Raw genomic sequence first — 26,610 nt, forward strand, 5'->3', positions numbered from 1 at the left:
CGTACACCTCGTACACACGCGGCTCTGCTCCGTACGCCTCGTACACACGCGGCTCTGCTCCGTACACCTCGTACACACGCGGCTCTGCTCCGTACGCCTCGTACACACGCGGCTCTGCTCCGTACGCCTCGTACACACGCGGCTCTGCTCCGTACACCTCGTACACACGCGGCTCTGCTCCGTACACATCGTACACACGTGGCTCTGCTACATCCACACTGTAAACCCCTCCTGACCCCACACATAAACTTCAGCTCATCCAGCACCATGACAACCAGCACAGCAGAGTCCTGCATCCACTGAGGCCCCTGATCATGTGACCCCTGACTCCTCCCCTCCTGTGACCTCATCACAGCTCCTGTGCACAGAACAGCCATATATGTGGTGGCGGCTCTGCAGGTGGAGGTATGTGGAGACCCCATTACTGGGCGCAGGGGGCATTAACCCCTTCAGCACCGAGACTCTTTTGGGGTCTTGTGTTGCCCCTTTATAAGAATCATAAGGTTTTTGTTCTGTTTCCTGTGATACATACGACCCAACTATGGAGACAGGAGGGGAGGAAACGTATTGTTCTCATAGTACAGGGCCCCTTTACTGGCCCCACAGTGTAATGCCCCCATTATGCCCCTTATGTAATATGTATGATGCCCCCACACAGTGTAATGCCCCCATTATGCCCCTTATGCAGGATGTATGATGCCCCCCACACAGTGTAATGCCCCCATTATGCCCCTTATGCAGGATGTATGATGCCCCCCCACACAGTGTAATGCCCCCATTATGCCCCTTATGCATGATGTATGATGCCCCCACACAGTGTAATGCCCCCATTATGCCCCTTATGCAGGATGTATGATGCCCCCACACAGTGTAATGCCCCCATTATGCCCCTTATGCAGGATGTATGATGCCCCCACACAGTGTAATGCCCCATTATGCCCCTAATGCTGGATGTATGATGCCCCACACAGTGTAATGCCCCCATTATGCCCCTTATGTAGTATGTATGTTGCCCCAATACAGTGTAATGCCCCCATTATGCCCCTTATGCACACAGTGTAATGTTTGCACAGTACCTCCATCACCCCACTCACTGTATAATGTTCCCCCAGTACCGCCTGAGGTCCTGCAGTTGGAATAATCCCTCTGGAAATTGGTTTTCCCTCTGCCTGCTCCCCTACATGTAGACCCTCGATAATGTATACACTCATGTAGGGGAGCAGGCCTTACTAGACATCAAGGCTTTGTACAGTAATATACCGCATGAGGATGGTATCAGAGGAGTAAGACATTTCTTGAAATAAAGATCAATAGAGTGTAGCAGACATAATGACTTCATGGAGAATCTTCTAAAATTCACTCTTACTCATAACTTCTTTCTTTTTGACAGGAAGTACTTCCACCAGCTCAGGGGTACTGCGATGGGGAGCCCCTGTTCTCCCTCTTATGCTAACCTATTGTTGGGCAGGTGGGAGGAAAACACAATATTCAGGGATGATCATAAGTGGTGGCAGCCATATATTGGGGTATGGTATAGCTATATTGACGACATTGTTATCATCTGGTCAGAGATGAGTGAACAATTTCTTGAATTGGTCAGGGAACTCAACATCAATAGAGTGGGCCTTAGATTTACATCAGAGTTTAATTATTACCAGTTGCCTTTGCTGGATGTACTAATCAAGAAAGAACAGATTGGGACCCTAGGGACACTCATCTACTATAAACCTGCAAGCACTAATAAACTATTGAAATGGGATAGCCACCACCCCATCCCTCTTAAAAAAGGAATACCCAAGGACCAATTTTTACGATTGAGAAGGAACTTTTCTAATGTCATAGATTTTAACATACCAGCAATAGACATGAACATCAGATTCAGGGAAGAAGGGTACCCACAGTGCATTTTAGATTCCGCACGATCATTTGCAGAAAAACAGGAGAGACAGACACTCCTCCATACCTAACCGAGAGACCAAGAAAAGATGGGATAAAACAAGTAATAGGAACTTAACGCAATCAGAGTGATTGTATCTTTAATATCCTCAAATAGCACCTGGATATACTTGTGGCCGACCCCGACCAGAGGTGGCTATGGGATCTACTCCCACAATAACTTTCAGAAAGAGTCGATCAATTAGGCACCATTTAATGCACAGTTTCTATAAAAAACATGCACCGAAGGGGACTTGGCTAGATAGAAGAATCTTTCTCGAGTTATTCCTCTGGTAAAATATTTTCCAGAAGGATTATCCCAACTGTAACTGTAAAACCTCAGGACTTGTATATATGGCCACATGCACCTGCCCCTTAGATTATGTAGGCAAGACCAAGAGGGAGTCTAGGAGGAGGGTGGGAGAGCATTTGGGCAATATAGACCATGGTCGAGACACCCCTTTAGCGAAACTCATGAACAGTAACAGTGTACATCGAGGTGAAACCGGAGACATCTCCTTTTGTGTCATTGAGGTGGTTAAACCCAATGTGAGAGGAGGTGATCACAATAGATGTATCCTCAAAAAGGAAAGTGAGTGACTACAGCCCCATTCTGGATTACATTTTTGGATTTTATACTCTATTCATTGCTACTCAGTTCCCTGTGAACGCACACATCCGGGCTTGCGCAATCACGGAAATTATCCTTGATGCACTCCTGCGTGGAATGCATAACTACTGACATGCGCAGTCACGGATACTAGTGTCGCGGCGGCAATCAGTTTATCTGGCGTTTCATTGTAAATCACGTCACTTCCAGACATGCACACTAGGGGATGGACATTATCGGACCTCTAGCTCATGAGAAATAGTGCACTGCATTATTATACAAAGACTCCATTCTATATGTCCTAGAACAATTCAGCTCTAGGAATGGGAATGGGTCTCCTAGTCTGGGGAGGGTTTTTTGATGAAGTGGGATATTTAAACATGGATACCTGGCTATTAGGCACACTATGCTGAACTTCATGAATTATCATCCCTGTATCAAGCCTCCTGATGAACCTGTTGGGGAAACGCGTTGAGGTGGATTATTGAAACATTCTCTGATGAGTACCAGACCCTTTCCTTTATAGATTGAGACATACCTGGTCCTATTTAATGTATGTGTATATATGCATATATATACACAGCGGGGGAAATAAGTTTTTGATCTCTTGCTGTTTTTGTAAGATTGCCCACTGACAAAGACATGAACAATCTATAATTTTAAGGGTAGGTTAATTTTATCATTGAGAGATAGAATATCCCCCAAAAAAATCAAGAAAATCACATTGTATAAATTAGATACATTTTTTTGCATTTTGCAGTGAGAAATAAGTATTTGATCCCTCTGGCAAACAACACTTAATACTTGGTGGCAAAACCCTTGTTGGCAGTCAGACTTTTTTTGTAGTTGATGATGAGGTTTGCGCACATGTCAGGAGGAATTTTGGTCCACTCCTCTTTGCAGATCTTCTCTAAATCATTAAGATTTTGAGGCTGTCGCTTGGCAACTCGGAGCTTCAACTCCCTCCATAAGTTTTCTATGGGATTAAGGTCTGGAGACTGGCTAGGCCACTCCATGACCTTACTATGCTTCTTTTTGAGCCACTTCTTTGTTGCCTTTGCTGTATGTTTTGGGTCATTGTCTTGCTGGAAGACCCAGCCACGACCCATCTTCACTGCTTTTACTGAGGGAAGGAGGTTGTTGGCCACGCGATACATGACCCCATCCATCTTCTCTTCAGTACGGTGCAGTCGTCATGTCCCCTTTGCAGAAAAGCACCCCCAAAGTATAATTTTTCCCCCACCATGCTTCATGGTTGGGACGATGGGACCTAATAATTTTAACGCTAGAGAACAACCTCTCTACACTAACTTGGGTTGGAGGCAAAGCCGTAACCACATGGGCAACATCTCTAACAATTTCCGGGTATAAAGGAATTGCCTCATGCACAGTCAGTTTTGATGAACGGTTGAATTTTTCCATTTCTTTAAGAGCAAGTGAAACATTTTGCTGAAATATGGTCAATCTGCTTGCTATAGGAGACGGAGTGAAATCTTTTTCCTTGCGGCAATGCTTTGCCTGCTCCATGTCATCCAAATACTTGTCAAAGTCAAACTGCTCATGTGATGAGGATGAAGATATGGCAGCAGTAGCACTGTCAGGACCCAAGTCCTCTTGCGCCTGGCAGTCCTCCTGTAGGCCACTCATCCTAACTGCTACCTCAGTCAGAGCTTCTTTTCCTTTAGTAAGCTGTTGATCATCAAGCAGTATACGATGACTTGGGTCCACATAAACAGCTGCCAGAAAATTTTTATTTTCCAATAGCTGTGTCTCTCTCCGTTTCATTGAAGCAGAAATGCCATCTGCGATTAAACCTCCCCTTTGGGACAGGCAAAATAGCAAGTTCTTCCACTCCCTTATGAAAATGCCAGGAGTTAAATCCTCAGCTTGTAATTTTTTAGTCACAGTAAATGGGTGATTTAAGCAATTCCTTCAATTCAGCCACCTTGTCCATTGACCTTCATTTAGGGTTACCTGAGGGTTCACCATATCTATAAGAAACGGTTTTAGTTCAAGCAATCGCTCAATCATTAAATAAGTGCTGCCCCACCGAGTGGCTTGATCGACAATTGCCCCTTTCCCAGCACGTCTCTTCAAGATGGAATCAATTTTAGGGGTTCTGGCGGCAATAACCAATTTCCTCACTTTTCCAATCAGATTTCCAGCATGTCCTTCTTGCAGACTATCACTTATTGCCAGCTGCAGCGTGTGCACAACACAGCGCATGTGAGGAATAGGAAAGTGTTTTGAAGCAGCTTCAACAAGATCATCTATTTCTAAAGTATAATTTTGCTGTTCTTCTGTTGTAATATCTGTTTGTTCCTCAGTTACATGAACAGCAATGTGACCTTCCATCTCAAACATACTGAATCCTAAATTTTCTTCTAGCTGTTGTTCATTACTCTCATTCATCAGTTTAATTGTACTTTTGTTTGAAGCATTGTCCGTTACAATAGGAAGAACCTGTTCTTTTTTGAGTTCGTAATCTTGCAGAACTTTTTCCACTAAGGCCTGGAGAAGCTGTCTGGTGTGATGAGCTTTAGTATCTTTTACTGCCAGTGTCTTGGTAACAATTTCTTTGTTGTCACAAACATATCGAACATTGATGGCAAAATAGTTCACTCTGTGACGTGTGCAGGCATCCATTTTAAGAAACATGAAGCGTCTTTTGAGAGTCTTTTTAAGATCTTCCTTTTGTTTAAGGGCTTCTTCAATCACTAATTTTCTAATACTTTCTCTTTCCAGAGAAACACCAAGTTTGCGGGCCATTTCTCCATTAAGAGCTATGAAAGCTGGTCGTGCAAATAATGATAGTGGTACACCGTCCTTCACAACAAGCTGTATGAGCTGTCTTTTAAACATATCTGCTGTCATTGTTACAGTACCTTTGTCACTTACAAAATATCTTGTTAATGATGTTTGAGATACTCTTTCCTCCTCCTCCTTTGCCTGGCAGGAAGTGCTGGGCGTGGGTTTCCTGGTGCTGGACGTGAGTTTCTTGGTGTTGGGCGCGGGTTTCTTGGTGCTGGGCGCAGGTTTCTTGGTGCTGCTGTTATCTTTCTCAGTCACAGCTTTGAAAACTTCTGGGTGGAAGCGTTATAAATGTCTTTTTAGATTGGAAGCTCTTGTAGGAGCATTTTTATCACTGCCTGAGTATGCACTGATTTTGCCATCCCAGCATTTGTTTTCCTCTGGGTCACTTGTCATACATTGACACACAAAATATTTTTCATCTTGAGTCACTGTGAAATGCTCAAATACAGCTGACTTCATGGGGAGCTTCTTAGACATTTTGTAATCATATAAATTCACTCTCAAAATAATTTTGTCCTATAAAATAAAATAATGTATATTATAATTCCAGCAAGAACAGGGAACCATGTACAGTGGGGAAAATAAGAATTTGATACACTGACAATTTTGCAAGTTTTCCCACCTACAATGAATGGAGAGATCTGCAATTGTACACTTCACTTGTGAGAGACAGACTAAAAATAATCCAGAAAATCACATTGTATGATTTAAATAATATGCATTTTATTGCATGAAATACGTATTTGATACAGTAGAAAAACAGAACTTAATATTTGGCACAGAAACCTTTGTTTGCAGTTACAGAGGTCAGACGTTTGCTGTAGATTCTGTTTCTCACAGGTGAAGTGTACCTATGATTAAAAATTTCAGACCTCTCCATTCTTTGTAGGTGGGAATCGACAGTGTATCAAATACATACTTTCCCCACTGTATAATTTTAGATAGAAATAAAACAAACTTTGCATAAATCAATAGTACAGATGACAAATATAAAGTTTGTAAAACATGTTATTAGATAGCTATACTTTGAATTTCCAATCTCAGGCTTTTCTTAGGGTACAGCTCACTAAATGCTTCACAGTCTATAAAGAGGGCAGGAGGGAGGGAGCAAGTTTGTTGTGTATCATACTCCAGGAACAAAGAAACTGATAACAGAGCTAATAACTTCATGTTTTGGCTTCTATACCTATACAAGTCCTCATTTAAGTCCTCATCAATCCTGTTGCTGTATTTTCCCTGTATATTGTATGTATATTGTATAGTAGCCTAGCTTCCCAAAAGTATGTGAGCTCAAAGAAAAAACAAACAAGCATCAAGCATACAGAGAGAACATACAGTATACTGGACTATTGATTTATGCACAGTTTATTGAAAATTTAAATATGCTTTAAGAAGTAATTACCTTAATCTTGTTATCCTGTTCACTCTAGCAATTCTTCTGAGATGAGTGCAGACCTTCCTTCTTTCTGAGTGTGTTTACTTTTTACCCTTGTCTGTAGAGGAGGAGCTTCACTGGTGCTGGAGTGCAGCACTGACTTATCTTAGCTAAGACAAAGCCTAGATCCTCAGGCTACATTCACACCATGGGCGTAGCCAGGATCAAAACTGGGGGGGGCGCAGAACCTCATACTGTTCCGCAGAACCTCATACTGCACACGTCAGCTGCTGCAGAACCTCATACTGCACACCCCTACACTTGAAAATAAAGGCTGCACTTTAAGAAGATGTGGTGAATGCAGTCTATTTATTTCAACTATCAATTGATGTTGATGTGTTACTGAAGACGAGCAATGTCTGTCCTGGGCGTCCTTTTGGGCAGCTATGAGGTGTACCTGACTGGTGCTAAAAAAAAAGGAGTGTTAGTCTGTGTGCTACCCTACTTTCATTCTTTTTGATACAGATAAGATATGGATAGACAGATATGTATAGATAGATAGATGAAGTCATAGAGGGATAGAGAGATGGATAGATAGTGGGAAAGATGGAGGAATAGATAGATTAATAGAGGGATGGATAGGTAAATAGAGGGATGGATAGATGGAGAGATAGATAGATACAGGGATGGATGGATGGATAAATATATGGATAGATAGATGATAGATAGCAATATGGATGGATAAATGAAGGGATAGATGAAGCGATAGATGGATGGATAGATAGATAAGATAAGATAGATAAAGTCATAGATAGATGGAGGGATGGATAGATAGATAGTGGGATAGATGGAGGAATAGATAGATTAATAGAGGGATGGATAGATAAATAGAGGGATGGATAGATGAGAGATAGATAGATACAGGGATGGATGGACGGATAAATATATGGATAGATAGATGATAGATAGCCATATGGATGGATAGATGAAAGGATGGATGGATAGATAGATAGAGGGATAAATGAAAGGATAAATGAAAGGATAGATGAACGGATAGATGGAGGGATAGATAGATGGATAGAGGGATGGATAGATAGATGAATACTTGGAGGGATAGAGTGTGATAGGCAGATGACAGCTACAGACAGCAAATAGTACATTGCACATATCGCACATATAGTTCACACATTGTACAGAGAGCACATAATAATCATCTATAATATTAGCATTAGTTACCTTCCTGTGACAGAGATGAGCAGTAGTACTTTCACTTTCTCACTTTCTCCAGCTCGGGGCCCAGGAATCGGATCCTGTGCAGGGCAGGCACCCCTCCCCCTCCTCTCTCTGGTGAAGACGGCAGAAGGCAGGACAGAGGAGGGGAGATTGCCCCCTGCAGTCTGGAGCCGGTGCAGGATGGGAGCACTGCAGCATACAAGTGAGTTTTGATAGGTGCGTGCCCCTGCTTCTAGGGGTGTGGGGGGGACAGCTGCCCCCCTGCCCCTCACTGGCTACGGCCATTATTCACACACAGCGTTTTTGCAAATACGTTTTTTGCAGTAAAATGCAGTGACTGGGCATCCCACCCAGCAAAGTCAATGGGTTTCAAGATATGACATTCAGACACATCGTTTTGTGAGGATCCTCACAAAGAATGAGCATGTCAGTTTGTTCGGCGTTTTTCGAATCTGCTTTTGCTATTGAAAACATTATCTATGAGCTCAAAAACCTTTCAGGTGATGCGGTTTTTTAAAAAGCTGATCGGCTTTTGCAGCTGAAAAACGTATCCTCAAAAAACGCAGCAAAAACGCTGTGTGTGAATGTAGCCTTAGATCAGGAATAGAACAGCCATTTATAGGACATTTCATAACTTTCCCAAATTCCTATGAAAAAATATTCAGCACATTCTGCATTGAACTACTGTACCCAATTTATTATATATTTTAGGAGTCGGAGTCGGTCCATTTTATACCGACTCCACCAAAATGAGCTCCGACTCCACAGCCCTGGTTGTACTCATCCTTCTTCTTCCTCCAAACACGGCGAGTTCAGTTAATGGCAAAGAGCTCAATTTTTGTCTCATCTGACCACAGCACCTTCTCCCAATAACTCACAGAATCATCCAGGTGTTCATTGACAAACTTCAGACGGGCCTGCACATGTGCCTTCTTGAGCAGGGGGACCTTGCGGGCACTGCAGGATTTTAACCCTCCGTCACATACAATATCGGTTCTAACGAGTTCACATACAATGTGACTGTCAGGCGCAGGCTAGAAAAATACCTATAATATCTAATGTTTGCAGTTTCAGTGCTCTAAAAGTGATCAGTGACCTTCATAGGGATGTAATAAAAGAGACTACACATGTAATAAAAGAGACTACACATACTTAACATAAAACTAATAACTCTGAAATACAAACATTTCAAAACTCCCGCCAAATAGTCCCCAGTTCGACTCTGTCCAAAAACTCTACAAAGAAAATTTATGGAAACAAACTTAATTTTAAGGTACCTTAAGTACTATTAAACACATATTCAATCAGAATTAGATCCTGAAGTTTCCCCAGAAAAATTACACTTGCAGAGCAGAGAGCAAGAATTACACATCATTTTTGCATGTGTCAGGCAGATTGCATTATGACATTTGTGACATTCATAATTAGAAAGCCTTCTGATTCCGCTTTCCGTGGTGCAGGTGGTGCATCTCCTTCTTTTGGGAGGTGGTGCAGGTGGTGAATTTTCACTATCATCTTCTGGGCGGAATCTTTTGAGCTGAACTTGAAGGCGAGTGGGGATACCGATTGTTTTCATACTTCTCCTGCGTAGCTCTCCAAGCACTAGTTCATGGGCCAATTTTTTTCAGATAGAATCATCTACGGAGTGGTTCAAGCTTGTTTTCAAAGTAAATGACTTGTGAATTTATACCACCCAAATTCAACATAGCAAAAAATATGACCATTGGCCAGCGTTTGGTGTTTCTGCTGACGTTGAAAGTTGAGCACATCTGATCAGCTGTATCAACACCCCCTTTGGTTGCATTATAAAATGTGCCTCAGTCCCAGGATCGATGGCATCATCATCATGAAGTGTTGATAGAAGAAGTACAATTTTTTTGCTTGTGGCACATAGGAAACCAAAACCTTTCCATTATGGAATGCAAACATACTGCTGTACTGTTGTCTCCCTTTCACACTTACAAACTGTGTAGGCAATTTTTTTTTATTTTTTCTTACAGTTCCGACATATGAAAGCTTCTGCATTTTCAGATAATCAATCAGATCACAATTTGAAAACCAATTGTCAGCTGTTATATTGCGACCCAATCCAAATAAGGGCTCAGCCAGTCTTTTTACAACATCACTGGGTTTGTTGCTGACACAGTAAGGACCTTCTGGTTGTTTTCCTGCATAAACTTCCAGGTTGTAAGTGTAGGTCTTACTGGCATCAACAAGGGCATACATTTTTATTCCATATTTGTTAGGCTTTGATGAAATATATTGATGAAAGGCACATCTACCACGAAAACCAGGGAGCATTTCGTCAATAGTGAGATTCTCCCTAGGGCAATAGCTTTTTTTACAGTTTTCAACAAATTTTTGGAATATATCACGAATTGGAGCAAGTCGGTCATGTGTTTTACGTTCGGTTCGGGTAGTTCTATCGTCAAACCGAAGGCAACGAATTAGAAGCTTGAATCTGTTTATGGACATAATAAGGCCAAATTTTTCAACTCCATCCCCGTCTTTACTCCAAAGTTCCTCCAAACTTTGTCTATTTGCCCTATAAGCTCCTGCAAGGTATAATAATCCAAAAAAAAGCACGCAGTTCTATTTCATCTGTGGCCTTGATGGTTCTGTTGCAGATGACCTTGTCCTTTACAATGTCTATATATTTGTTGGTATATGTGACAATAGAGTCCAGAATGTCATCTGTGAATAAACTATTCCAGCATTCAACTGCAGTTTTTGCATTACTTGCAGTTCCTCTAACTGCAGGAAGGTGAGTAATAATGTTTTGAGGTTCCCTACATTTTTTCTGGAGTGGCTTCTTGTTCCATTTTTTTTTTTTATCTTTTCCCATATAATAAGATTCTACATCTTCATCCTCATCACTGTCACCATCTTGCTCTGTTTCAGAATCCACTTCACATACTTCCACCTCATCATGAGAATCAATCTCACTTACCTCTCCTAAATCCTCATTCAGTGTGGGGTCTGCATCATCTAACAGCATGTTTGTTACTTCCTCAACATCAAGGTTTTTTGATAAATTGTACATTTTCCTCTCCATTTCAGCAGATAATCTGAAGCAAGAGAAGGAATATGTGTTAGGGAACTACTGTATATGCCTGAGCAGCACACTTTCTTTTTTAATCTGCCTTATTTCTATGAAATATCCTCACACTTTGTGCTATACATTCATAAAACAAGCTAAATAAACAATTGTGATGAATAAAAACATAAAATACCAACCTTATTGAGTGTGACGTGTTCACATACAATGAGCCTGAGAGATTAGCGCAGTTATATCTGTCCTCCTGAAGCTCTGCAATCCAACTGTGGTATGAGGTTTCACAGAGCTGCTAGAGACAGGAGACTACCTGGAGGGAGGGGACTTCCTCACAATCTGGTGAGGAAGGAGAAATGAAAGTAAAAGAGATGTGCCTGTCAGGCCTATTGTATGTGACGGAGGGTTAAGCTTTTAAGGCGTAATGTGTTACCAATGGTTTTCTTGGTGACTGTGGTCCCAGCTGTCTTGAGATCATTAACAAGTTCCCCCCGTGTAGTTTTAGGCTGATCTCTCACCCTACCCCACGAGGTGAGATTTTGCATGGTGCCCCAGATCGATGTCGACTGACAATCATTTTGTATTTCTTCCATTTTCTTACTATTGCACCAACAGCTGTCTCCTTCTCACCCAGCGTCTTACTTATGGTTTTGTAGCCCATTCCAGCGTTGTGCATGTCTATGATCTTGTCCCTGACATCCTTAGAAAGCTCTTTGGTCTTGCCTATGTTGTAGAGGTTAGAGTCTAACTGATTAATTGAGTCTGTGGACAGGAGTCCTTTATACAGGTGACTATGTAAGACAGCTGTCTTTAATGCAGGTAACGAGTTGATTAGGAGCATCTACCTGGTCTGTAGGAACCAGAACTCATAATGGTTTGTAGGGGATCAAATACTTATTTCTCACTGCAAAATGCAAAAAAATGTATCTAATTTATACAATGTGTTTTTTGATTGTTTTTTGAATATTCTTTCTCTCAATGTTAAAATTAACCTACCCTTAAAATTATAGACTGTTCATGTCTTTGTCAGTGGGCAAACTTACAAAAACAGCAAGGGATCAAATTCTTATTTCCGTCACTATATACAGTACAGACCAAAAGTTTGGACACACCTTCTCATTTAAAGATTTTTCATGACTATGAAAATTGTACATTCACACTGAAGGCATCAAAACTATGAATTAACACATGTGGAATTATATACTTAACAAAAAAGTGTGAAACAACTGAAAATATGTCTTGTATTCTAGGTTCTTCAAAGTAGCCACCTTTTGCTTTGATGACTGCTTTGCACACTCTTGGCATTCTCTTGATGAGCTTCAAGAGGTAGTCACAGGAAATGGTCTTCCAACAATCTGAAAGGAGTTCCCAGCGATGCTTAGCACTTGTTGGCCCTTTTGCCTTCACTCTGCGGTCCAGCTCACCCCAAACCATCTAGTCACCGGAAATGGTTTTCACTTCACAGGTGTGCCCTGTCAGGTTTAATAAGTGGGATTTCTTGCCTTATAAATGGGGTTGGGACCATCAGTTGTGTTGTGCAGAAGTCTGGTGGATACACAGCTGATAGTCCTACTGAATAGACTGTTAGAATTTGTATTATGGCAAGAAAAAAGCAGCTAAGTAAAGAAAAATGAGTGGCCATCATTACTTTAAGAAATGAAGGTCAGTCAGTCCGAAAAATTGGGAAAACTTTGAAAGTGTCCCCAAGTGCAGTTGCAAAAACCATCAAGCGCTACAAAGAAACTGGCTCACATGAGGACCGCCCCAGGAAAGGAAGACCAAGAGTCACCTCTGCTTCTGAGAATAAGTTTATCCGAGTCACCAGCCTCAGAAATTGCAGGTTAACAGCAGCTCAGATTGGAGACCAGGTCAATGCCACACAGAGTTCTAGCAGCAGACACATCTCTTCAACAACTGTTAAGAGGAGACTTTGTGCAGCAGGCCTTCATGGTAAAATAGCTGCTAGGAAACCACTACTAAGGACAGGCAACAAGCAGAAGAGACTTGTTTGGGCTAAAGAACACAAGGAATGGACATTAGACCAGTGGAAATCTGTGCTTTGGTCTATTGAGTCCAAATTTGAGATCTTTGGTTCCAACCACCATGTCTTTGTGCGACGCAGAAATGGTGAACGGATGGACTCTACATGCCTGGTTCCCACCGTGAAGCATGGAGGAGGAGGTGTGATGGTGTGGGGCTGCTTTGCTGGTGACACTGTTGGGGATTTATTCAAAATTGAAGGCATACTGAACCAGCATGGCTACCACAGTATCTTGCAGCGGCATGCTATTCCATTCGGTTTGCGTTTAGTTGGACCATCATTTATTTTTCAACAGGACAATGACTCCAAACACACCTCCAGGCTGTGTAAGGGCTATTTGACCAGGAAGGAGAGTGATGGGGTGCTACGCCAAATGACCTGGCCTCCACAAGCACCAGGCCTGAACCCAATCAAGATGGTTTGGGGTGAGCTGGACCGCAGAGTGAAGGCAAAAGGGCCAACAAGTGCTAAGCATCTCTGGGAACTCCTTCAAGATTGTTGGAAGACCATTTCCGGTGACTACCTCTTGAAGCTCATCAAGAGAATGCCAAGAATGTGCAAAGCAGTCATCAAAGCAAAAGGTGGCTACTTTGAAGAACCTAGAACATAAGACATATTTTCAGTTGTTTCACACTTGTTTGTTAAGTATATAATTCCACACGTGTTAATTCATAGTTTTGATGCCTTCAGTGTGAATGTACAATTTTCATAGTCATGAAAATACAGAAAAATCTTTAAATGAGGCGTGTCCAAACTTTTGGTCTGTACAGTGTATGTGTATATATATATATATATATATATATATATATATATATATACTAGATGGTTGCCCGATTCTAACGCATCGAGTATTCTAGAATAAGCCCCATGCAGGATGTGACTCCCCCCCCCCCCCCCCCCATATAATGCGCCATGCAGGATGTCACATCCCCCGTCCGTTATAATGCCACATGCTGGATGTGACATCCCCCCCCTCCCTTATAATACCCCATGCAGGATGTCACATCCCCCCCATAGTGCCCTATGCAGGATGTGACATCCCCCCTCCCTTATAATGCCCCATGCAGGATGTCACATCCCCCCCCCTCCCTTATAATACCCCATGCAGGATGTCACATCCCCCCCATAGTGCCCCATGCAGGATGTGACATCCCCCCTCCCTTATAATGCCCCATGCAGGATGTCACATCCCCCTATATAATACCCCATGCAGGATGTCACATCCCCCTTCCCTTATAATGGCCCCTCCACGATGTCACACTTCCCCACCCCACCATTTAATGCCCTATGGCACCATACAATAAAAAAAATCCAATACTCACCTCACTTGTCAGCTGCTCCTCTGGACTCCAGCGTAGCCCACATGTTCCCGCTGTGCGCTGTGACTGGTCAGGAGAGAGCGCGGTGTAAAGACGTCACTGCGCTCTCTGACCTGACACGTCACACAGCAGCAGCGGAAGACACAGGAGCTGCTGCGCAGGCACGGGGAGGGGTAAGTATGGCACCTCTGTGTTTAGGATGTGTATAGGATAATAGAGTATAATAAAGTTGTGGACGTGAACTTAAGTTTAAAAAAGTTTAAACTTTTTTTATCCAACTCTCATTAGTCCAATCATACAACATACAAGCCTCTGATTGTTCAGGTGATGCACTGTACTACTGTAGTGCCATGTACTATCACTGCCTGTCAGGGTAATCCTAACGGCCGCATACACATGAGATAAGTGTTGGTTGAACGGTCATTTGGCAGACTGCTATCTCTCCCGACTCCCTCATACACACAAATATTCCAGCTTTCTTGTGGTCTGTATGAGAGAGTCACCTCCTGACTCCTCTAGCGGAGGATTGTCCATAGGAAGAACAAACAGATTAGCCTCTAAAATTCAAATTGCCAGATTCTTCTCTGCCCTGACATCGTCTGTTGGGAGGCCTCCAAATAGTTGACAAACCCCCCCCCCGCCCCTCGAAATCAGTGCTTTCATGCAAATTTAGTCTAATGTATATGGGGGTGTTATTCTGACTGTTGTCACTTTATGAGGTAATAACTCTGGAACGCTTCAATAGATCCTAGTGATTCTGAGAATGTTTTCTCGTGAGATATTGTACTTCATGTTAGTGGAAAAATGTATTCTATATGATTTGTGAAAAATGGAAATTTGGCAAATTTTGCAATTTTCAAACTTTTTAAACTTTTATGCCCTTAAATCAGAGAGTTATGTTACACAGAATAGTTAATAAATAACTTCCTACACGTCTACTTTATATCAGCACAATTTTGGAAACATATTTTCTTTGGAAGTTAGAAAGGTCAAAAAGGTCAAAAATTGACCAACAATTTCTCATTGTTGCAACAAAATTTACAAAACATTTTTTTTAGAGACCACATCACATTTGGAGTCACTTTGAGGGCTCTATATGCCAGAAAATACCCAAAAGTGACACCATCCTAAAAACTGCACCCCTCAAGGTGCTCAAAACCACATTAAATAACTTTATTAACCCTTCAGGTGCTTCACAGGAACTGAAGGAATATGGAAGGAAAAAAATGAACATTTTACTTTTTTTCACAAAATTATTTTAGCCCCAATTTTTTTATTTTTTACAAGAGTAACAGGAGAAAATAAACCTCAAAAGTTGTTCTGCAATTTCTCCTGCGTATGCTGATACCCCATATGTGGGGGAAAACCACTGTTTGGGCTCACGCCAGGGCTTGAAATCGAAAGAGCACTGTTTGACCTTTTGAACACAAAATTGGATGGAATTGAGAGTGGACGGCATGTCACGTTTGGAGAGCCCCTGATGTTCCTGAACAGTGGAAACCACCGACAAGTGACCCCATTTTGGAAATTAGCCCCCCCCACAAGGAATTTATATGTGTGATGAGCACCTTGAACCCCCACATGCTTGACAGAAAATTATAACATTGAGTTGTGAAAGTAAAAAAAAAATCACATTTTTTTCCGCAAAAATTATCTTTTAGCCCCAATTTTTTTATTTTCACAAAGGTAACAGGAGAAAATGAACCCCAAAAGTTGTTGTGCCATTTCTTCTTAGTATGCTGATACCCCATATGTGGAGGGAAACTACTGTTTGGGTTCACGGCATGGCTCGGAAGGGAAGAAGTGACGATTTGGAATTCAGACTTTGACGGAATGGTCTGTGGGCATCATGTCACGTTTGGAGAGCCCCGTATGTGCTCAAACAGTGGAAACCCCACAAGTGACCCCATATTGGAATCTAGACCCCCCAAGAAATTTATCTAGATGTATGATGAGCACCTTGAACCCCCAGGTGCTTCACAGAAAGTTATAACGTTGAGTTGTGAAAATAAAAAAAATCAATTTTTTTCCATAAAATGATCTTTTAGCCCCAATTTTTTTATTTTCACAATGTGCAATTTCTCCTGGGTACGCTGATACCCCATATGTGGAGGAAAACTACTGTTTGGGCACATGGCAGAGCACGTACGGGACGGAGTGACAGTTTGGACTAACAAGATAGAGGGCACCATCCACAATTATATAAGTACTAGATGGTGGCCCGATTCTAAAGCATCGGGTATTCTAGCATATGTCTCCCGACCCTCCTTTATATTGCCCCATGCAGGAAGTCACATCCCCCGTATATAATACCCCATGCATATAATACCCCATGCAGGATGTCACATCCCCCCTATATAATGCCCCATGCAGGAAGTCACATCCCACTATAGTGCCCCATGCAGGATGCCACATCCCCCCTATATAATACCCCATGAGAATGTCACCTCTCCCCCATATAATGCCCCATGTAGGATGTCACCTCTCCCCCCATATAATGGCCCATGCAGGATGTCACCTCTCCTCCATATAATGCCCCATGTAGGATGTCACCTCTCCCCCCATATAATGCCCCATGCAGGCTGTCACATCCCATCTATATAATACCCCATGCAGGATGTCGCATCTCCCCATAGTGCCCCATGCAGGTCCCCTATGGCCCCATACAAAAAAAAAAAATCCAATACTCACCTCCCTTCTCAGCTGCTGCTCTGGACTCCAGTGTAGCCGGCATCTTCACGCTGTGCGGGGTCCTGATCGAGGGGGGGGTGAGGGACGGAAGGAGAGGAGAGGGGAGGGGAGGGGTAAGTATGACGCCGGATCGAGCGGGGGGAGGGACGGGAGGAGAGGAGGGGAAAGGAGGGGAGGGGCTCGGCATCACACTTGTCCTCGGGAGATAAGCGGCTGTAGCCGCTGATCTTCCGACGATAGCCGCATGTAGGTCAGCGGCGCCTGCGGTCGGGGGACTTATGCTGCGAGCTGCCGGCTGCATCTCCCGGCTGCATCGCCGCTGACCTCCGTGCCACACATGAGCCGCTAATGGCCGCCATGTTTTTCTGAAATGCCGCGTCGCTAATTGGCCGCAGCCAGACCAATCAGCGACCCGGGATTTCCAGGACAGAAAGACAGACAGACAGACGGGATAAGACAATTATATAGATATATAGATTCAGGATCAACCTGTCACATACCAAAAGAGATTAATAATAAAGTAAAGAAGAAAAGAGGTATGCATACCACAGGGATCACCGCAGATATATAAAATAAATAATTGTATTAAATGTTAACAGACCAACACTGACAAGTTAAAAACACTTAAAAAGACCCAAAGGCCATAACAGTAAAGCATACAACAGTGCAATAATGCTGGAGTCTTAAACCATCCATCTGAGAATTGCATAAGAAAGCCTATTGCTAATACAGCTTAGTGTTATATATACACATTGTTTAATAAAGATTATAATTCTCTTAGATTAGCAGGAAATAAAGTGTTATTGTGCACTAAAATATATATAGAATGACGGTGTTAGATATCTTAAATTAATTACAAAAGGTGTTAGAATCTAATTGAATATGCACATAAAGAGTGGTATACCTATTGGGATTATACTGCTGGCACAAAGGTGAATAACCACTAATGATACAATTGAGTATTGCTGTATATCTCAAGATAGATTATCAAGGCTAAAACTGCAACATATAACCTATCAAAGAAGAATTCATATATACAACCTGTCAGAATAAACAGGGCAGACCGTGATGGAGAAAGATACCCCACGCGTATCGACACTCAAAAATGTGGCTTCATCAGGGATAGGATTGTAGCCATGTGAGGTCCAATAACATACAGTATATATATATATATATATATATATATATATATATATATATACTGTATTACACCCATGAATGAAGAGTTAATCATGTACCTAATTAAGATCCAGCCACAGGGAGGCAAGTGGTTCTGGATTTGGTTTAGTTACACAAAACACATGCTGGCTGGCGCACGCCGAAAATGATTTACTGCTTTCCACTGTGGAACGCAGTCACCGCCCAAAAATGAGAAATAATCCATCCATATGGTTGGTTGGGAGTGGGTAATCAGATACAGACGGAGCTGACATAGATGCGCACACTGGAAGTGATGTACCTCGTTTCACTGTGGAACGCAGACACCTCCCAGAAATGAGGGATTGTCCACACATATGGTTAGTTAGATTTAAACGGTGCCTACAAATCTGCCCGCCGGAAGTGAAGGTTGGTCCAATCAAAATATTTGGTTTACAATAAGACATCGCATGTATGCCAGCATGCCCCGGAAGTTAGGTCTTGCGCTCCAGACGACACCCCGGAAGTAAACAGTTCAGGTAATTGCACAAGTAGCATATATCATATAAGATAGCAATCATACCACACGAGATGCAGACAAAGAGGCACAAATATGCCAAAAATAATGCGAAGTAATGCTGGTGAAGCTGGTTGGTCGGGAAGGAGTGACTGTTTGGAGCGTAGACTTTTAAGGGATGGCCTACAAGCGCAATGTCGCATTTGCAGAGCCCCTGATGTGCCTAAAAAGTGGAAAGCCCAACAAGTAATCCTGTTTTGGAAACTGCACCCCTCAAGGAATTTATCTAGAGGTATAGTTTTATAGTAATGATTTTGGTTTTAATGGTGCATGAATTTATAATGTGGTGTTATGTGCAAGTTGTGCGGAGTACATCAGATTATAAAAGTGTGTTGTCAACTTGGTAAAAACAAATTTTATTAATTTGTAGACGTATGGTATGCTTTGAAGCATTCCTTAATGCAAAAGCCAGGTTTCTCAGGGCAGGTTTCACAATGGTATATTGTGTCTTTTCTGATTTCCCTCTTGGAGAATACTATGCACAGTTTTTTTGATCTTCCCTTCTTCGCTGTTTGGGGAACCTGTCCTAGAAAATGTTGACCTGGGACGATACGGGCACTCAGTTTCAGAAGGATTGGGACCCTCACCTTCCTGAGGGCCAAACATTAGGGCCCTGATGGCTAGCTCCTGAAACTGAAGGAAGGTCTCCATCTTGCGTGCAGATAAAACACCACAAAAGCATTGTACATTGCCATCTGTACAATGTGCACTGCCAATTTTTTCTACCATACTTTAGCTTTTTGCATGGCACTGTATGATTTGAGGACATGATCTGAGAGTTTTACACCCCCATGTACTTATTATTATCCAAGATACAATCTGACTTTGGGACTTGTGTTGTGGTATCTAGGACAGTGACTTTGGAGCTGTTGTGTCGGTGTATGGTGGTCAAGATAAGGACATCCCTCTAGTGCTTATACTTAGATGTTGCTGCATTGGGCTTTGCTTTCGTCCTTTGTCAGCAGTTGCCCAATTGGCAGCTTAGGGAGGCCGCTCTGATTTTTTCGCATGGTGCCGTATGCAACTGTACCTCTGACAGAGAGGCTCTTGAAGAGTGTGATGCTGGTGTAAAAGTTATCACTGTATAGGTGATAACCCTTATCCAGCAGCGGGTTTAGCGATTCTCACACAATTATCTTACTCATCCCCAGAATAGTGGGGCATTCAGGGGGGTTAATCCGGGTGTCCTTCCCTTCTTAGATCCTAAATCTGTGGGTATTCCTTGAGGTACTCTCGCACAGCTTGTACAGTTTAATTCTGCACCTTGCCCTCTTGCTGAGCAGGTATTACCGGAATTTTAACCTCCCTTTGAAATTAACCAGAGATTCATCTATAGCGATGTCCCTTTGGGGGTTGTACGCCTCTGCATATTTTCTGCTGAAGCGTTCAACTACTGGCCGAATTTTCTATAGACGATCAAAGTTAGGATCGTCTCAGGGAGGACACTGTGCATTATCACTGTAATGCAAAAATTTTTGTCGTGGCCAAACAGAATACCAGTGTTCTGTAGAGTATACAGTGGTGGACAAAAGTATTGGCACCCCTGCAATCCTGTCAGATAATACTCAGTTTCTTCCTGAAAATGATTGCAATCACAAACTCTTTGGTATTATTCTCTTCATTTAATTTGCTTGCAAGAAAAAAACACAAAAGAGAATGAAGCAAAAATCAAATCATTGATCATTTCACACAAAACTCCAAAAATGGGCCAGACAAAAGTATTGCCACCCTCAGCCTAATACTTGGTTGCACAACCTTTAGCCAAAATAACTGCGAACAACCGCTTCCGGTAACCATCAATGAGTTTCTTACAATGCTCTGCTGGAATTGTAGACCATTCTTCTTTGATAAACTGCTCCAGGTCCCTGATATTTGAAGGGTGCCTTCTCCAAACTGCCATTTTGAGATCTCTCCACAGGTGTTTTATGGGATTCAGGTCTGGACTCATTGCTGGCCACCTTAGAAGTCTCCAGTGCTTTCTCTCAAACCATTTTATAGTGCTTTTAGAAGTGTGTTTTGGGTCATTGTCCTGCTGGAAGACCCATGACCTCTGAGGGAGACCTAGCTTTCTCACACTGGGCCCTACATTATGCTGCAAAATTTGTTGGTAGTCTTCAGACTTCTTAATGCCATGCACACGGTCAAGCAGTCCAGTGCCAGAGGCAGCAAAGCAACCCCAAAACATCAGGGAACCTCCGCCATGTTTGACTGTAGGGACCGTGTTCTTTTCTTTGATTGCCTCTTTTTTTTTCCTGTACACTCTATGTTGATGCTTTTTCCCAAAAAGCTCTACTTTTGTCTCATCTGACCAGAGAACATTCTTCCAAAAAAGTTTTAAGCTTTCTCAGGTAAGTTTTGGCAAACTCCAGCCTGGCTTTTTTATGTCTCGGGGTAAGAAGTGGGGTCTTCCTGGGTATCCTACCATACAGTCCCCTTTCATTCAGACGCCGACGGATAGTACGGGTTGACACTGTTGTACCCTCGGACTGCAGGGCAGCTTGAACTTGTTTGGATGTTAGTCGAGGTTCATTATCCACCATCCGCACAATCTTGCGTTGAAATCTCTCGTCAATTTTTCTTTTCCGTCCACATCTAGGGAGGTTAGCCACAGTGCCATGGGCTTTAAACTTCTTGATGACACTGCGCACGGAAGACACAGGAACATTCAGGTCTTTGGAGATGGACTTGTAGCCTTGAGATTGCTCATGCTTCCTCACAATTGGTTTCTCAAGTCCTCAGACAGTTCTTTGGTCTTCTTTCTTTTCTCCATGCTCAATGTGGTACACACAAGGACACAGGACAGAGGTTGAGTCAACTTTAATCCATGTTAACTGGCTGCAAGTGTGATTTCGTTATTGCCAACACCTGTTAGGTGCCACAGGCAAGTTACAGGTGCTGTTAATTACACGAATTAGAGAAGCATCACATGATTTTTTCAAAGGGTGCCAATACTTTTGTCCACCCCCTTTTTTAGGTTTGGTGTGGAATTATATCCAATTTGGCTTTAGGACAACTCTTTTTGTGTTTTTTCATTGAAGACAAATTAAATGAAGATAATAATACCAAAGAATTTGTGATTGCAATCATTTTCAGGAAGAAGCTTAGTATTATCTGACAGAATTGCAGGGGTGCCAATACTTTTGGCCACCACTGTATCAGTACTCCAGAATTGCTGAATCTCTGGTTTTCTAACTATGCCCATAAGCAGCACAATGCCTCAAAATTTCATCATCTCTGCTGCATTTACAGGGGTTCATCTGGCGTTTGATGACGTGGGATTTGTGGAGAAAAATTGATGGGCATACAAATTTGTCTGAGCCACCATAGCATTTATTATCTCCTCGCTGAAAAAGAATTTGAAAAAGTACATATCAGTGAGGCCTGTACCATTAAATTGGATTCTTGAGCTGCCGATGAAATCCGGAATTACAAGCTGATCATTTTCGGGGGATGCAGTCCATATGGGATCGATTGCTGTAGGGGTTGCCTGAATCCTAAGGCGCCTTGCTAGGGGTCCTTCCTCACTAGATGAGGAGGAATAGAGGAATGTGGGATCTTCCTCACTGGCTGAGTGCGTGTTGGAGGCAAGGAAAGTGTAAGCCTCCTCTGGTAAATAGCGTCTTCTTGACAAATGGGCCATTTTTATTTTGTTTTTCAAAACACTGGGGATGTGTGTGTAAGTGGTGCTTTTACATATGTATTGTGTGGGGCTTGTGCAAAGGGTACTATTTATTATAAAAGTAGAAAAAGGAAAAATTCTAGAAGGAAAAAATGAAAAGAAAAATCAGATGTAAAAAAAAAAGTTTGTATAAAGAGAAATTACAGTGATGTTCACTACACTAATGCCCTACCTATAAATTGTATAAATTGAACCGGCGCTAACTATTCTTTTTATTTGCAAAAGAAGAACGAACATCACTAACACTGCAACGTACGTACCCCTAATGCACTAGCTGAAAATTTACTCAACGCAAGCAATTCTTTTTTTTTTGCCAAAGAAAAATGGACGTCACTAACAATGTGATGTATGCTCCTCTAATGCACTAGCTAAGAATTTAATCAGCGATAACAATTTTTTTTTTTTTATGCAAAAGAAAGACGCCATCTCCCTACCTATAAAGCTACTCTAGATTAACTATTTTTTTTTCTAAAAGAAAATCAGACTTTACTAACACTGCGACATCCGGTACTCTAACTAGATAAAAAAAGAAAAAATTCTGGGAAGACTCTGATCAGCAGCGATACTGATCAGAGCGCTGCGGCCACCGGAAGAGCAGATACTCACCGCATGACAACACGCACACAAAAAAAAGTGTGCCAAAATTCAATTCGGAGTGGTGCACGGGGAAGAGGTAATGGGGGAGGAGTGGCTGGAACTAGGGATTAGTGAACTGCTGCCGTGATCACAGATCAGTCACACAGCAGCCAGCACACACACCAGGAGATCGCAGCAGGCACAGATCACAGGAGGACGCAGATCGCAGGAGGATCGCACTGGCCACCAATGATATTCTCTCTCTCAAGTAACACAGAGGGGGTATACAATCACTTTTCACGTCAACTCTGAGGTGAAGATGGCATCAGAAGAGGAATAGGGGCATATGATGAGAACATTGTTCTTCCTCTGTATAAAGCGCTGGTAAGGCCGCATTTAGAATATTGTGCACAGTTCTGGGCTCCGGTGCTCAGGAAAGACATATTGGAGCTAGAGAGGGTACAAAGGAGGGCGACTAAGGTAATAAAGGGAATGGAGGGACTAGAATACCCAGAGAGGTTGTCAAAATTAGGCCTATTTACATTGGAAAAGAGAAGGCTTAGGGGAGACCTCATAAACATGTATAAATACATCAGGGGGCAGTACAGAGATCTCTCCCATGACCTGTTTATACGAAGGATGGTGACAAAGACGAGGGGGCACACTATGCGTCTGGAGGAAAGGAGGTTCCTGCACCAGCATAGAAGGGGATTCTTTACGGTCAGAGCCGTGAGACTCTGGAACTCTCTGGGAGAGGAAGTGGTGATGTCCAACTCACTTAAAGAGTTCAAGAGAGGCCTGGACACCTTTCTTGAGAACAATAAAATTACATCTTATGCTTAGTTAATTAATCCAGGGATTTAATCTGACTGCCAGATTGGAGTCGGGAAGTGAATTTTTCCTCAATGATGTAAATTGGCCTATACCGCATGGTATAGGAATAGCGGAATAGCTGCAGTGCACAAGAAATAGGCTGAACTGGATGGACGCTTGTCTTTTTTCGGCCTTATAAACTATGTAACTATGTAAGAGCGGTGACAGTCCAAGGAAGACGGGAAACATATAGACGGCCGATGGTGATGTAGTCAGTGACGGACTCTGGCCAAATATGTTTCTAGACCTGTAGTAGAAAATTAAGAGGTCATCCTCATCATGAAGTAGTTATTTCTCATGTCACGTGCAATGAATATCTCCTGCAGTATTGCTAATGCCGATTCCAGTGTCGGTAAATGAGATGAGACTTAGCGTTATGGACGATGAGTCAATGAGAAACGTAGTCAACTGCAGACTCAGAGGAAGAAACTGCTTGTTGTCTGTGGCCTAAAATATAAAGGTTTTATTAGTAGATGTATATAAGAAGACTACCGTATTTTTCAGACGCATCGACCATAAGACGCACCTAGGTTTTAGAGGAAGAAAATAGAAAAAAGAATGTAAGCAAAAAATGTGGTCATGATGCCCTGTTAAGGGGGAGGAGGTCTGCTGCTGACACTACCTGATATATATGGCCCCCTCCTTCCTGTTATACGTGGCCCTCATCCCCATCCTGATCTGCATGGCACCCCTCATCCCCATCCTGGTATGCATGGCCCCCCTCATCCCTCTTCCTCGTATGTATTACACCCTTCATCCTGGTATGTATGGCCCCTTTCATCCCTCATCCTGGTATGTATGGCCCAACTCATCCCTCTTCCTGGTATGGTAGGTACCCTTCATACATATAGCACTGCGGCTACAGTCTGCGCGCTATTAAGGAGAGTGAATGGTCACTTCTCCCTACGCACACAGTCCCGGCGTGGGGAGCAGTGACTATTCCGGCACATCATCTCAGTGTGAGGGCGCATGGAAGTTACTCCATGTGCGGCTCACACAGTGAGAGCCCTGTCGGCAGCAGAGTAGGACGCAGCGGTGGTGCAGAGAGGAGGTGAGTATAATTGTTTTTTTGGTTTTTTTTGTGCAGCATGTTGTGGATCAGGGGGTGCCAAGCATACCAGGATGGAGGGGTACCAAGCATACCAGGAAGAGGGATGAGAGGGGCCATACATACACCATGGGTGTGGGGAGCAGTGAATATTCATTTTCTTTTGCAGCGGGCTACTGCCTCCTGTGCCCTGCTCCCTCACCGTTGCTGCTCCCCCACACCTCCCACCACCCACAGCATATATATATGTATGTATGTATGTATATATATATATATATATCGGACTATAAGACGCACCCCCCACTCTCCTCCAAAATTTTGGAGAAAAAAAAGTGCGTCTTATAGTCCAAAAAATACGGTAAATACTGTAAAATAATAAATCTCCTTTATTATCTCCAGTAATTGTATTATTACACAGGATTTTTATAATGTTGCATCGACTCTCATCTTCTGCTCATTCAGGTCCCTACAATATCGGTTCCTCTCAGTGAATATCTTCTATATAAGATAATTTTCCTGATTTATCCATCAAAGATGGATATGGACACAGACAAGATGGCGGAGAGGATATTACACCTCACCCTAGAGTTCCTCTTCTGGCTTACTGGAGAGGTGAGAGATTCTGATGACGTCACATTACATCATTCTTATCTATGGGAATAACAGATGGACAGAACTGGAGAGGTGAGGACTCTGGAAATGTCTGTAATGAGATTTATTAATGTGTCTCTCCATAACCAGGTTTATACAGTAGTGAAGAAGACCTCTAGTGAGCACTGTCAGGACCCTGTGTCTGAAGGATGGGGAAGACTCCTGAGCCCAATCACGGGGCTATCACCACACCCCATGATACATGAGGACATTAATGACCAGAAGATCCTAGAAATCGCCTACAAGATGATTGAGCTGCTGACTGGAGAGGTGACACTGCTGGGAATTCTGGGACATTATACAGTAACGCTATGAAGGGATCGGGGGATGACGGTATCATTGTATGTGTCAGGTTCCTATAAGGTGTCAGGATGTCGCTGTCTATTTCTCCATGGAGGAGTGGGAGTATTTAGAAGGACACAAAGATCTGTACAAGGACGTCATGATTGAGGTTCCCCAGCCCCTCACATCACCAGGTAATAGACAGGACTAAATACACACGACCTATAATTATCTGTATTTAAAGAATGAATTCAGTCCCTGTATGTGTTTCCTCCAGTTCTATCCAGTAAGAGGACAACATCAGAGAGATGTCCCCGTCCTCTTCTTCCACAGGATTGTAAACACGAAGATCCCAATGTTCCTCAGGATCATCAGGTAGATGGAGAGCAGGTGGCATGAGATCTCCCCTATGATGTGTAGATTGCTGTGAAGGTCTTGTGCTCAGTCTTGTTTTAACCACCAGTATTATATGTTTTATACTTGTGTAGTGAGAACGGTGGAGATGGCAGAATTAGAGCTGATCATAGATGTGACTTCTCCATCTATCTGTGACTTTTACAATATTTGTTTCAGGGTGAAGATCTGACCTATATTAATACTACGGAGACATATGTGAGGGCTGATGAGCGGTGTAAAGAGGAGATTCCTACATATGACTACCCAGGTCAGTAGTAACCACTAAATGCTGAGAAGTCATAGATTCTTCTCAGTCAGCAG

At 42.7% G+C, this 26,610-nt stretch overlaps 1 protein-coding gene across 1 annotated transcript in view; it reads left to right on the forward strand.

Annotated features, from left to right (window-relative positions):
• Positions 1–331: 331 nt before the first annotated feature.
• The window catches only part of LOC141270502 (uncharacterized), a 37,241-nt gene continuing 10,962 nt past the window's right edge, over positions 332–26,610 (forward strand). The window contains exons 1-6 of the mRNA XM_073680509.1: positions 332–405; positions 25,423–25,572; positions 25,702–25,881; positions 25,964–26,087; positions 26,171–26,268; positions 26,467–26,557. Coding sequence (XP_073536610.1) covers positions 25,495–25,572; positions 25,702–25,881; positions 25,964–26,087; positions 26,171–26,268; positions 26,467–26,557 — 571 coding nt within the window. The 5' untranslated portion in view covers positions 332–405; positions 25,423–25,494. The remainder of the gene's footprint in view (positions 406–25,422; positions 25,573–25,701; positions 25,882–25,963; positions 26,088–26,170; positions 26,269–26,466; positions 26,558–26,610) is intronic.

The sequence above is a fragment of the Phyllobates terribilis genome, unplaced genomic scaffold (assembly GCF_046119375.1).
Source record: "Phyllobates terribilis strain yellow unplaced genomic scaffold, ASM4611937v1 Scaffold_5__5_contigs__length_657084704, whole genome shotgun sequence".
Taxonomy (NCBI): domain Eukaryota; kingdom Metazoa; phylum Chordata; class Amphibia; order Anura; family Dendrobatidae; genus Phyllobates; species Phyllobates terribilis.